Source organism: Eucalyptus grandis, chromosome 1, assembly GCF_016545825.1.
Source record: "Eucalyptus grandis isolate ANBG69807.140 chromosome 1, ASM1654582v1, whole genome shotgun sequence".
Lineage (NCBI taxonomy): Eukaryota > Viridiplantae > Streptophyta > Magnoliopsida > Myrtales > Myrtaceae > Eucalyptus > Eucalyptus grandis.
This window is the reverse complement of record NC_052612.1, coordinates 39,253,618-39,265,697: the sequence shown is the minus strand read 5'-3', so window position 1 is coordinate 39,265,697 and position 12,080 is coordinate 39,253,618. Positions and strand designations below refer to the sequence as shown.

General features: G+C 39.2%; 2 protein-coding genes across 4 annotated transcripts; one reads left to right on the top strand and one right to left on the bottom strand.

The window, feature by feature from the left end:
* Positions 1 to 4,373: 4,373 nt before the first annotated feature.
* Positions 4,374 to 8,157, bottom strand: LOC104441518. Of its 3 annotated transcripts, none has more exons than XM_039313688.1 (6): positions 7,760 to 8,157; positions 6,411 to 6,524; positions 6,069 to 6,312; positions 5,426 to 5,540; positions 5,103 to 5,261; positions 4,374 to 4,700 (listed from the first exon to the last, which is right to left on the bottom strand). In XM_039313688.1, the coding sequence occupies exons 1-6, from the start codon at positions 7,853 to 7,855 to the stop codon at positions 4,685 to 4,687; spliced, it is 744 nt and encodes a 247-aa protein (XP_039169622.1). In that variant the 5' UTR covers positions 7,856 to 8,157; the 3' UTR covers positions 4,374 to 4,684. The 3 variants fall into 3 exon arrangements, with proteins under 3 accessions (XP_039169622.1, XP_039169615.1, XP_010052982.2); XM_039313681.1 differs by having other exon boundaries at positions 4,374 to 4,661; XM_010054680.3 differs by having other exon boundaries at positions 4,374 to 4,661; positions 6,069 to 6,309.
* Positions 8,158 to 9,173: 1,016 nt separating this feature from the next.
* Positions 9,174 to 11,948, top strand: LOC104441506 (heat stress transcription factor A-4b). The gene is made up of 2 exons (XM_010054666.3): positions 9,174 to 10,078; positions 10,676 to 11,948. The coding sequence occupies exons 1-2, from the start codon at positions 9,863 to 9,865 to the stop codon at positions 11,774 to 11,776; spliced, it is 1,317 nt and encodes a 438-aa protein (XP_010052968.2). The 5' UTR covers positions 9,174 to 9,862; the 3' UTR covers positions 11,777 to 11,948.
* Positions 11,949 to 12,080: the final 132 nt, after the last annotated feature.

The window sequence follows — 12,080 nt, the reverse complement described above, 5'->3', positions numbered from 1 at the left end:
GACAAACATAGGGGAAAACCCCAAAACTATCACGTGTTATGTAATTCAATAATTTGATGGTAAAGTATAACGGAAATTAACGGGGGATAAATTTGTTATAGATGTACTTTGAAGTTTTATGTTGTCAAAAATTTAATTTTAGGTAAATTTATATAAATGTATTGATTTGAGTTTTTCGTGATATTAATTTTTTTTTTTTGATCTAATGTGTTTTTTTTTGGGTAAAGTTAATGTGTTAACCCTTCTTTAATTTCCCCAAAAAGGGACAGCTGTCATTAAGCCATGGAAACAAAAATGTCTTTCTAGTTAAGCAAGTTTGAGGATTGGTGCTGAAGATGAAGGCGGGAAGAAACGGCAATCCCCATATGATCATTTATTACCGGATTCTTAAACAAAGTGTTCTGGTGTCCCTGGCCAATAAATATGAGACAGTTGCTGTTTCCTCTTGACAGTAAATAGAATCTCAGATCTGTGGGGCGAGTTTCGCTCACCAGGAAGATAATAAAGAAACCGTACTTTGATTAAGTATTTTTATTTATTTTTTATTTCATTAATTCGGTTAACACTGCAATTTTTTTTAAAATGGACATACTTATGCCACATTTATTACAAACCACTTTTCGCGTTGTAGAAAATCTCAAACTAGCACATGTATAATATAATTAACCCGAACTAGATTTTGTGTTAATGAAAAATTAGGAATTTTAGTAGATTTTCGAAACTTCAGGGAGCTTTGACGACAAATTTAGCAAATTTTTCAATCTAACATTTTGGTGATCGATGGTTTTTGTAAGATAAAAAATAAAATTAGGATAAATATGATACAAATGTATATGTTTGAGATTTTTGTGATATAATAATTAGTTTTGAGTTAAATTGGTTGGTGTATATTGGTTTGTAATTGTGGGTGGAAGTAACCCTTATTGATTAAGTGGAGAAATTATAAAAAAAGTTTCAAACCTATTGCGCTTATGTTAATTTAGCTTAAACATTTTTATTTGAACAAGTTAGTCATAAACTTTTTAATGATTTTTCAATTCAATCCAAAATCTTTTAATTTTGCCAATTTAGTCCTTAAACATTTTACGAATTGCAAATTTAGTCTTAGACCTTTTGACAATTTGTGAATTTAGTCATTCTGACTAATTTTAATTAGAAATCGCTAACGTGATGATTTAGTCAGTGTTAATTGTTACATGTGATATAGTTGATGTCGACTTAGACAACTTTTACAAATTTTATAATTTTCTTCTTTTTTTCCCCTTTTCATCTTCCTTTTCTTTTGTTTTCTTTTCCCTTTGCTAGCTATTGCAAGGTGGCTGATGAAGGCAGCCATTGCCCAAGGCCAACGACCTTCAGGCTTGTGGAAGGAAAATTGGAAAAATTAAAAAAAGAAAAAGAAAAGAAAAATTTAGAAAATTTAAAAAATTAAAAATTATCCACATTAACGCCATTTATATTGCCTAGATAGCTATCACTATCTATATCACCAAGTTAGTGAGTTCTAATCAAAATTAGCAAAAATGATTAAATTTGGAAATCATTAAAAGCTCTAGGACTATATTAACAAACAATCAAAATGTTTAAAACTAAATTGACCAAATTAAAAAGTTTATGATTAAATTGATATAAATACAATGGAATTATAACAATTTTCTTTGATTAAGTAATCCACACCCAAAGTTAATAGTCAACTATAGGACTTAAACAAAATAAACTACTTAATGACTCAAATGCGACATTCATGGCTACTTACGACTAACTTGCTAGTGCTATTGACTTTGCCTTCATTTAATGGGTTAATATAACAAAAAATCTCAAATTGGTATATTTGTAACAAATTTATGAAAAACTAAATTTTCAATTACCAAAAATCTCAAATTGATACATTTATGATAAATTTACTTTTCATTAGTTTATGTTAAATTGGATTAATACAATGAAAAAACAGAAATGAGCACTCCTATGACAAACAAAAGGTAAACTCTCAAATTATGTATTATCCAATTCAATAATTTTATGGTAAAATTTAACTGAAACCAACGGAGGATAAATTTGTCCCAAATATATCAATTTTAGGTTTTTATGATAAAAAATTAATTTAAGGTAAATTTATTATAAATTTATCAGTTTAGAATTTTCGTGATATTAATTTTTTTTTGTCTACTGTATTAACCCTTCTTTAATTCTAAAAATTGATCTACTGTCATTAACCCTTCTTTAATTCTCCAAAAATGTCTTTCTAGTTAAGCAAGTTCGGGAATTGATGATGAAGACGAGGGCGGGAAGCGACCGCAATCCCCATACGATCATTTATTACAGGATTCTTAAACAAAGTGTTCTGGTGTCCCTGGCCAATGAATACGAGACAGTTGCTACTTCCTCGGGACGGTAAATAGAATCTCAGATATGGTGAGCGAGTTTCGCTCACCAAAGGCCTTACTTTGATTAAGTTTCCACATATTTTATTAATTTCGTTAATACTACCAAACATCTTAAATTGATATACTTATGCAACGTTAATTACAAACTAATTTTTGTGTCATAAACAATTTCAAATCATACATGATAAAACTAATTTTCATATAACAGAAAATTAGGAATTTTAGCAAATTTTCAAAACTTGAGGGAGCTCTAAAGGCAAAATTAGCAGATTTTTAAATATTTTGGTAACAAATTTATCAAAAATTAATTTTTTTTATTAAAGATAGGGATTAATTTGTCAAATGTGTGCTAGTTTGGGATTTTTTATGATAAAAAAATTAGTTTGAGATAAATTTATTAAATATACCAATTTGAGGTTTTTTTGAATATTAATCCTATTTTTTATAAGATAAAAATTAATTTAGGATAAATGTGGTTAATTTAGTTCTAAACATTTTAATTGCTTCAATAACTCTTAGAATATTTTATGATTTGCTAATTTAGTCATAAATCATTTGATGATTTGCGAATTTAGTTATTCCAGCTAATTTTAATAAAAAAAAAACTGTGATGTGATGATTTAGTCAATATTAATTGATCGATACTAATTTAGACAATTTTTACAATTTCTTTTGATTTTTTTCTTTTCTCTTCTTCGGGTGGCCAATGAGGGATGCTGTTGCCCAAGGCCAACCACTTCAGGGCTTGTGGAGGGAACATTGCAAAAAATAAAAAAGAAAAAGGAAAAAAGAAGAAACAAATTCAGAAAATTAAAAAAAAAATTGTAAAATTTTCCATATTAGCTTGTTGCTCGTGCCTACTAGGATGGTTCTTGTTGTCTATACCACCATGTCAGCTAGTTTCAGTTAAAACCACAAATCATTTAAAAGTTTATGATTAACTTGGTAAATCTCAATTTACTTAGGACTAAATTATCTCAGTTGAAAGGTTTATGAATGAATTGACACATCTATAATATGTTTAGAACTTTTTTGGTAATTTTCATTGATTAAGTAATAAGAACCATAATTTGAAAGGAGAAAAAAGAAAAGAAAAAAGGAATAAGAACCACACCCAAAGTCCAGAGTCAGAGAAGGAGGGGCTCAGGCCTTCACGACGCCGCTTATGATGCAATGAACATAAAGAAGCAGAAAAGAATACGCAGCCACGACGCTGCTGATATGAATGATACGTCGATTGTAGTCGATTATAATACGTACAGATGCAAGAGTAAATGTGGGTAACATCTTTGAATCGACTTTAATTAGGTCGTAAGGTTTATCGAGCTCTGATTATTCGGCTCTGCTCTATCCAGAGTGAATGGGGAAGATGGTATGCACAAATTTACCCAGTCCGTAGAGAGTCTTGTAAAGAAAAAAAAAAGAACTATTCTCTCTTGCGCTGTCTCCAATGTGACTGCAGTAAGAACGAATTCTACGGAAGAGAGAAGTTGAAGTCAGAAGTGGACGACCCTTTTGAGAAAAGCAACAAGGTATGGAAGAGATTGAAAGACAAACTGACTCCAGGATCCAAACGTGCCAATTAATTTTTTCTTTGGGGACATCTGGGTAAGACAGGAGGACCCTGAAATTACGGAATCTCTCTTCATAGTTCCTTGTGCTTATGTTCATTTGGTTTTAAGCAACCAATTGGACAGTGCTCATTTTGGTGTTCGGAGTACTTCCGAAGGAACAATACCTTGTGCGTTAAGAAATCTTACAAAAAACGCTTCCTTTGTCGAGTCACGCTGTAAGCCCATGTTCCTCGTTCTTGCCAAATTACCCTGCATCTCGCGCAATAACATGCCTTTTCAGTGTTTCACTTCGAATTTTCTTTTTTGTACTTGTTTGGTTCCCGACTCCTGAAAAACAGATCTTCTGTGTGCCGACCATGTAATGTAAAGAAGAAGAAAGAAACAGTGGGAAAAAACCCCAGAGATAGAGGGAGGATAAACCGTGTAAATCGAGCAGTTGATTGGAATTATAGGAAGGTTTCATTTTATAGCTGATGTTTCTTACTTTTCTAAGTAATTCCGCATTGAACAGCAACAGAATGACAGAGTTGATGCAAGAAGCTCAACAGAGTGCTGGTAAATTTTCTATGAGATACTTGAAGAGCATGTGTAGAAGGCTATATTGGCTATTGATAATGACAATGACGTAGTCATTTACTTTTGTAGATGCTGCTCTGTGGCTGTTTCTCAAAGCTTAGGAACAATGATCTGTAGAAATCCCTCCCTGCTCCAAATGGCCACAACCCATTAGATAATTGTTTTCCTAATGTATAAAAAATGTAATTAAGCATTCTCAACACAGGAAGAGATAAAGCAGATGTGAATAAACATGCTCAGTGAGTATATTTCCCGGTATAAATGCCTAATAAAGAGCAAGTACCAGCTGAGAAAAGCACAAGTTGTTGACATGAACAGCAGCTGAAAGCAGTTCATGCTAGGTGCAAAGGATCAAAAAATGACATCCAACTAATGCAGCAATTATGCGCTCCCATGATCAAATCTTGATCCTTACCTCAAGATAATATGTACAGCTACATTGAAGTACGTTAGACAACCTCTCTCTGGTATCAGTGGAAGTAATCTTTGACCTCTATTCTCTTCATACTTTACCCTCAGATAAGTGCAAGCAAGAAGCCACAAATGAATGGTCAAGAATATAACTTACACAAATTCTGCCGAGACACTATCCTTGTTTACATTGGTGGGGAGCGGCCATGTGATCTGGTAGGGTCCTTGTGTGATCTCTCTCTTGTGATATGACATAATCGATTCATTTGAAAAGCCAGATACTTGCCAAGGCTGACGCATTCCCATCACAGTCAATCTGTCGGATTGAATAAGTTATTACTTATTGGACTTGAAATTCTGGATACCACTTAAGCATCTCATTTGTCTATCTGCAACAGACTTGGCCTTATCTCGCTCTAGCAAACAGGACGTAAGTTAAGTTCTACTTGTGCTTTATGAAATGGGAAAATACTACCGTACTTTTGGTCACTGACTTCCACTCTGATATCCTTGCTGCTAACTCCAGGAACTTCCACAGTCAGAACATAATTGCGTTCTGATTCTACCACATCCATTCGTGGGGACCATCTAGCCCCTACATCAGTTAGAAAGAGAAGAAAGGTTATGCATGTCCAATCCAAGAGAGGAAAAGCAGATTCTCCCATTATAAGCCCATTTTTCTTGCTTCTAAATATCGGCATAGAATTTCTTTAGATCCAACCCAAGCTGATGATAGAACTAGAATAGATATTTTATGTTTCCTCTATGAATCTTGTTGCTCAAACTGTTACTACATATGCTGTGCGGCAGCTATTTGCATTTTCCAACTATGGCTTGAGTTTTGAAGATATAAATGATCAATATCTGGCACAACTAGGATAAATCTTTTCCTCATCAATGGTAGTGATTTCTCAGTGAATGGGAACCCCTCCCAGCAAAAAGCCCATTGTCATCTTCCCAGTTGATTTGCTCAAAGGATGCGGCGCGAGAGCATGGGTTTCCATTAGACAATAAATGAGCATCATTTAGTGCATACTATATATCACAATGTGCTTATCTTGATCTGAATCACAAATGGAAGAAAATCTTACGGAACAGCTATGGAAAAAGACAATCCACTAACCCCTGGAGTTTAGAGGATCAACTTTCTTCTTCAAATTGGATTGCTTTTGTCTACTGACTCTTCTGTTTGGCCGAGCAAAGCTAGGTGCTGGTTCTGCTGCAGTTAAGTTGCAACACTGCGCTCTAGGTTGTATTAAGCCAAAATTTGGCAGTTTTTGTTCAGTTCTTGAAGGCCTCGAAAATGATGGAGCCTCAGAAGCATTGCAAGAGCCCTGACAAGTGCCAGGCTGAGTTGGTCTCACCTGCTGTCATTATTCCGATAAAGAAATAAAATTAGTAATTGGAGTGCAAACATAAATAAGTTCTGGGAAAGTGATGTGGACAGTTTAAGCAGCGAAGGTACCTGATCAATTGAAGCCTGCCTCATGAAACTACCTTGTGAACTAGACCCTTGCCTTGCAAAGTACATTCTGTTGTCATATCTTTGGATCACAGAGTTTAAACTAGCACTGCAGTTCTGTGAAGAGAAAATGGAATGAACATCAGAGAGAAAATAAATCATTCAAAACAATTGTACAGCCAAAACAAGAAACTTCTAAGTAGAACTATAGAAACTTTGAATGTTCAGTGCTTCTGAGATTAATTTGGAATTATGACAGTATTGACTTTCTGACTTTATATAGCAGAAAACTGTCGGTTAAGTTATATTTTCAAGTTACTAATGTTAACAACTTTCAGGGACTACAGGAACTAAGGTATGATTGTATGAGAAGATGAAAGTAGCTCCAGGTTCATGGGATCCCCAGTACTACATCTTCTCATGTAAAACTACATACGTGTCAAAGCTTCCCTTTATATGCTTGTGTTTACGGTAAACATACAAAAAGCAATGAAACTCTTATGATAGATTCACATTCATGACACCATAGTCGAGCAGATTGCGTCATGCCAATTGTATAAGAAATCAAATGAAAGCAGAACCATAGAAACTTACCCCTCTACAACTAAAAGTCCTACTGCATGGACCCAAGATGAAGAAGGAGATCGTTCTGTTGCTCCTAATTTACTAGACTAAAATTAGAATCGAACCGTTTTACCAAACCAGTGAATCAAGATAATTTATCACAGCCTTACGATCAAAAACCAGTTTTTGCATTCAGGCATTTTATACCAGTGATTTTGACAAACCGCACATAATTACAATGGGTTGTGATCGCAGAACGGGCATCTCGAGGGGACCGTAGGATTGCCCGAGCTAGATAAAGAAGCTTCCACGTTTTTCAATTCCCTCCCATATTGTGAATTCAAACCCTTAAACGTCCAGGTTTTTCATTGAATGCCATCAACGCACTCGCTGACATCAACCCAACAACGTGGCAACTACCTCCTTAAGTTAAGAATAAGTGCCATAAGTAAACAACACACCAACATGATTAAGTACAACTCAACAATTCCTCTCGGTCCTTGAACCTGCGAGTATTCTATGATGCCCGTGGGCCGCATGTCCATTTTAAGGCAAGAAATTAAGACATGTGATCTTTGGCGATACCCATTCTTAAATTCTTAATGCTTTAGTTATCGGAACACGCTATCGTCAGAATCCACATGCGACACGACCCCAATTACTTTAGCCCACGAAAAGATTTTATATAAAGATTCGAACTTTCCCTCAACGTGCTAACCAAGTTTCCTTCTTTTCCTTATTAAATAAATATTCCCGACAGCCCGAATCGAGGAATCCGTATAGCTCACCAGAGGCACGACGCGAGCGGCGGCGGAGATATCTTCGCCGGCGACGAAGTGGCCGGCGATCGTGCTGATCCTGCGCCTCGCGACCTGACCCTCCATTTCCCTCGCGTCGACGGAAGCCCGGTGCCTTTTCCGAATCGCAGGAGCCCCAGGAATCTCTATAGATGAAATGCGATGACGAAGACGAAGGTAACCACGACGACGATTTTTAATACGGAACGGGGGACGCTGGGGAGTGAGCTCCAGATATTCTGCTCGTGGCTGGTTGAGGATTGGGTGGGACCCTTGGAGATGCAAATATCTGAGGAGGAGGAAGCAGAGCTGCGTAAGGAAATATCGGTGCAAATTGCAGAGCAAAGCAAAGCAGATACTTTTTGTCCACGTGGCAGAGAGGCGGCCACTTTCTGTCCACCTGGGATTTGTCAAGACTCGCCCAGAAATTTGTCAGAAAAATCAGTACCCCCAACTCAAGTTGAACTCGGGAATCTAGATATTTCCTTTTAGCAAAATTACCACATGCAAAAAGTGTTTAATTTTATGTCCATTCATTTCCGCCGTATTTAACTCAGCGTTGATTTAATTTAACGTGCTTGCACATGATTCATCGTTTTCTCTTTCGCGATGCATAAAAAAAGATGGAAGTCTGGTCTTCTAGAAGGCCCGGCCCGGCAAAATTTTCAATGAATCAAGGAGCAGGTGCTCGGAAATTTCCGAAAGTGTGTGTTAGAACGTGACAGGCAAATGGATTTGACGGGTATCGTTCAAATTAACGCAAACAGAGGAAGTTAAGTGGGGGAAATACAATCGCCTAGTCATTTAGTCAACACGCCATCACTGCATGATTTGAAAAAGGGGCTCGCCCTTCACGTAAAGAAAGACAAAAGAAGCAAATTAAGATATGAAAGCTTTTAATCCTCGTTCCCTTCCCCTAAACCCAATCGAGAGAGATTCTTGGGCCTTTGACAAAATACATCACGTAAGACCGCACTAAACATTGGATGGCAGGTGCTCATGGAGAGAAATACATATATTTAATTACCATTTTCTCTCTTTTTCTATTCCGTACCCTTGACTTAAATTCCCAACTCGGTCCCCATCGAGCCGCCGGAACTCGGAGACCTCAGGACAACTTCTGATCCCCCCAATCGCCGCCGGTGCGGAAAATTCCACGACCGCGTTCCCCTCCCCACCTCGACCTCAACGGTCCGCCAGCTCCGCCACCACAGAATAATAAAAAAAAAGGTAAAAAAATTGATTAATTAATGAATGATATCGAGACATGCTTTGGCTTCATTCAGAGGCGAAGAACGCAGACTGGTCAAAGGTCAGAATTCCACGCAAGGAACCACGATATTCAAACCCAGTCATCCATCACCCATCGGTCGCCCAAAAAGCCTCGTGTCCCCATGGCCATAAAAGTCAAACCTCCTTCTCTTCCCCTTATGCTTGCTCTGACTCTCTCTCCCTCTTTCCCTTTCCGACCCACCAGCAAAAAAGTTTTCCAAGTTTCAAACTTTCATCCACATTGCTCGACCGATTCTCTTCCCCCTCTCGCTCTCTCTCTCTCTCTCTCTCTCTCTCTTTCTTACAATTTCACGATCGATTCTGTCCGCAAACGTCCGCTAAGGTTGGCCTTCTTTAAGGATATTGGGTCGGTTCGTGATCTTTTCGTGAGGTTTTTGATAGGGTCTTGACGAGTCAATCTCGTCGGAATTGGACCCGGAAGTTGGTTCGTGCCATTTCGTTGCTCTGTTACCTACCTCGACGCGGTTTGTCCCGATTACTTTCGATCTGAATCCGCTCCGTGGTGGGTGGTTTCCAGTTTGGTGATCGGGCTTCTCGGGTGTGCGAAAGTCTAGTGAAATCATCGGATTCGGTTTCTTGCGATCTTGGCGATCCGGTTTGATCGGAGAGCTCGTCCTGTTTCCGGTGCTTTGGAGTCAGCTTCCTCCTCTGCTTCCGAATATTGACTTCTCGAGAATACAGCTGACTTCTCATATTCAGAGTCCGATCTTCGGAGCTCGGCGCGTTCGATAGGGAATTGGCTGGCTTCAGGTTCCTGGGGTCTGTGCTTTGGATGTTAAGGTCGTAGAGAGTGAATCGACGATGGATGGTTCGCAAGGAAAATCGAATGCTCCGGCTCCGTTCCTGGTCAAGACCTATGAGATGGTCGATGATCCTCAGACGGACTTCCTGGTGTCCTGGAGCGAGAACGGAAGCAGCTTCGTGGTGTGGAGCCCGCCTGAATTCTCCGGGGAACTGCTCCCTAAATACTTCAAGCACAACAACTTCTCGAGTTTCGTGAGGCAGCTCAATACTTACGTAAGATTCGATCTTGAACCCAAGATATTCTTGGTTCTTTTCTGTTCCGCGATGTTTCTTTACCTAGTCCGATGTTTGCGCATGTTCCTGCTTATCTTCTTAGAGTGGGTAGCTGAATTCTCTGTTCGTGAACAAAAACCAAGGACCTCTCCAAAGTCGAAAGATAACACCTGGTGTGCTAGAGATCCTTGGTTTCAAGTTTTATGCTGAATCAAGCTATGATTTGCTGCTGGTTATAGAGGTTCTCCGTCTATCTCCAGTATTGACATACTCTCGGATCGATTCGTTCTTGACTACGGGAATGAGGTGTGCTCGATCTAGTCTCTAGTGCTCAGGATAAATCTCCAGCTTTGGGTAAATTGAAACCGGTGGTTGTTAGTGGTTTCCTTAAAATTTTTTCTTGCTTGGTTGTCGATGCAAGTCTTCATTTCACTTTTCTCTCTCGTCTTGCTGTTGGCTGTACTCTCATTATTTCTGTTTTTTTTTTTTCCTGGTTGTCGTAATACTGGAACACGTAGTTTAGGTGAGCAGGTTGATTTATCCCCGTACCTGAATTTCCTCGTCTGATTGATCGATTTTGATTTTTTCCTTGAACAGGGCTTTAGAAAGATAGATCCCGATCAGTGGGAGTTTGCAAATGAAGAATTCATAAGAGGGGAGAAACACCTTTTGAATAACATCTACCGACGCAAACCAATCCATAGCCATTCAGGGCAGGGTGCTCGGTTATCTGATACGGAGAAACAGATGTACGAGGAGGAAATCAAGAGACTGCGACACGAGAAGAGCTCACTTCAGTCGGAGCTTCAAAGATATCAGGGACATAATCCGGATGTTGATTTCCAGATACAGTTACTACGTAAGCAATTCCAAAATATGGAACAAAAACAGACGCGCTTGATCGCCGTCTTAGCTCAATTAATGCAGAAGCCGGTATTTGCTTCTCTTTTTACGCAGCAGTCGGATAGCCCTACCAAAAAGAGAAGGTTGGCGGAACTGGATCATTTACATGACTCAGATGACAAGAGTGGGCTAGAGAGTTTGAAATTCCAGAAAGAAAAATTCAATGGTGTTCCCTTTTCTCTACTAGATTTGGACTCCGTTGAGAAACTGGAGCAGTCTTTGCACCTTTTAGAAAATCTCCTTCAAGGAGTCGATAACACTTCAGGCGCAGAACAGCACGACTTCGGAGCAATATCGTTGCCTTGGCCGGCGGGTTTCACCGAGAGAAAGGAATCTTTGGATGATTCTGACAGGCATATCCGCCCTTGGTCACCCGGGTCACCTCCATCTCCGAAAGATGTTGCGTTGTCACCGGAACTAGCACTAGGAACAGATCACCTCGAGAGCCCGGAGACATCATCGGTGTGTCTCAACATGGACATCAGCCTCAAATCGTCAGTGATCGACGTGAACATGGAGCCGGCCTGTGTCCCCGACGTGGAAAACTTGAAAGAACAGATTCTCGAGAAAATGCCTGGTGCGCCGACTGCGGTCAACGACGTGTTCTGGGAGCAGTTCCTCACTGAAGCCCCTTGCGCGTCCGACTCCCAGGAAGTGGAGTCCGAAAGAAGAGAAGGTAGCGGGAGCAGGAGCCCCATGAAGCTGGCTAATCGCGGGAAGTTCTGGTGGAACTCGCATCTCGGGAACGACTTTACGAAGCACGTCGGGAGCCTCGCTTCGGAAGGAAGGAGTTGATATTCATCGGTTCTGTAGGAACACTGTAAACACGTTCTTTTCACCTGCATAGGCTGCTGGGTCATTCATTTTCCTTAATGGTTGTATACATACAGGATCCCTATCTCTCTTTCTATTGATAAAACAGCATCTGCTGCTCGGTATTATTCGTTAAGAACTGCATTCGAACGAACTGATGCGTCGACCCAGCCTAACGAATGATCTGTTGCCCGTTTTGCACTCTCCAAGATCCTGAAAAGAGCTTCATGTCGGGAGGTTTGATGATGCGTTTGTCCCTAGGACGATGCAAAGATTCTGCAATCCG

What these genes read in the sequence shown, in the direction of transcription:
- LOC104441518 (XM_039313681.1), bottom strand. Translation starts at nt 7,855, where the DNA reads ATGGAGGGTCAGGTCGCGAGGCGCAGGATCAGCACGATCGCCGGCCAC. An exon ending in CCGCTCGCGTCGTGCCTCTG is followed by an intron (nt 6,525 to 7,759) that starts GTGAGCTATACG and finishes TTCTCTTCACAG; the next exon opens with AACTGCAGTGCTAGTTTAAA. An exon ending in TGATCCTCTAAACTCCAGGG is followed by an intron (nt 5,541 to 6,068) that starts GTTAGTGGATTG and finishes TAACTGATGTAG; the next exon opens with GGGCTAGATGGTCCCCACGA.
- LOC104441506 (XM_010054666.3), top strand. Translation starts at nt 9,863, where the DNA reads ATGGATGGTTCGCAAGGAAAATCGAATGCTCCGGCTCCGTTCCTGGTC. An exon ending in TGAGGCAGCTCAATACTTAC is followed by an intron (nt 10,079 to 10,675) that starts GTAAGATTCGAT and finishes TTCCTTGAACAG; the next exon opens with GGCTTTAGAAAGATAGATCC.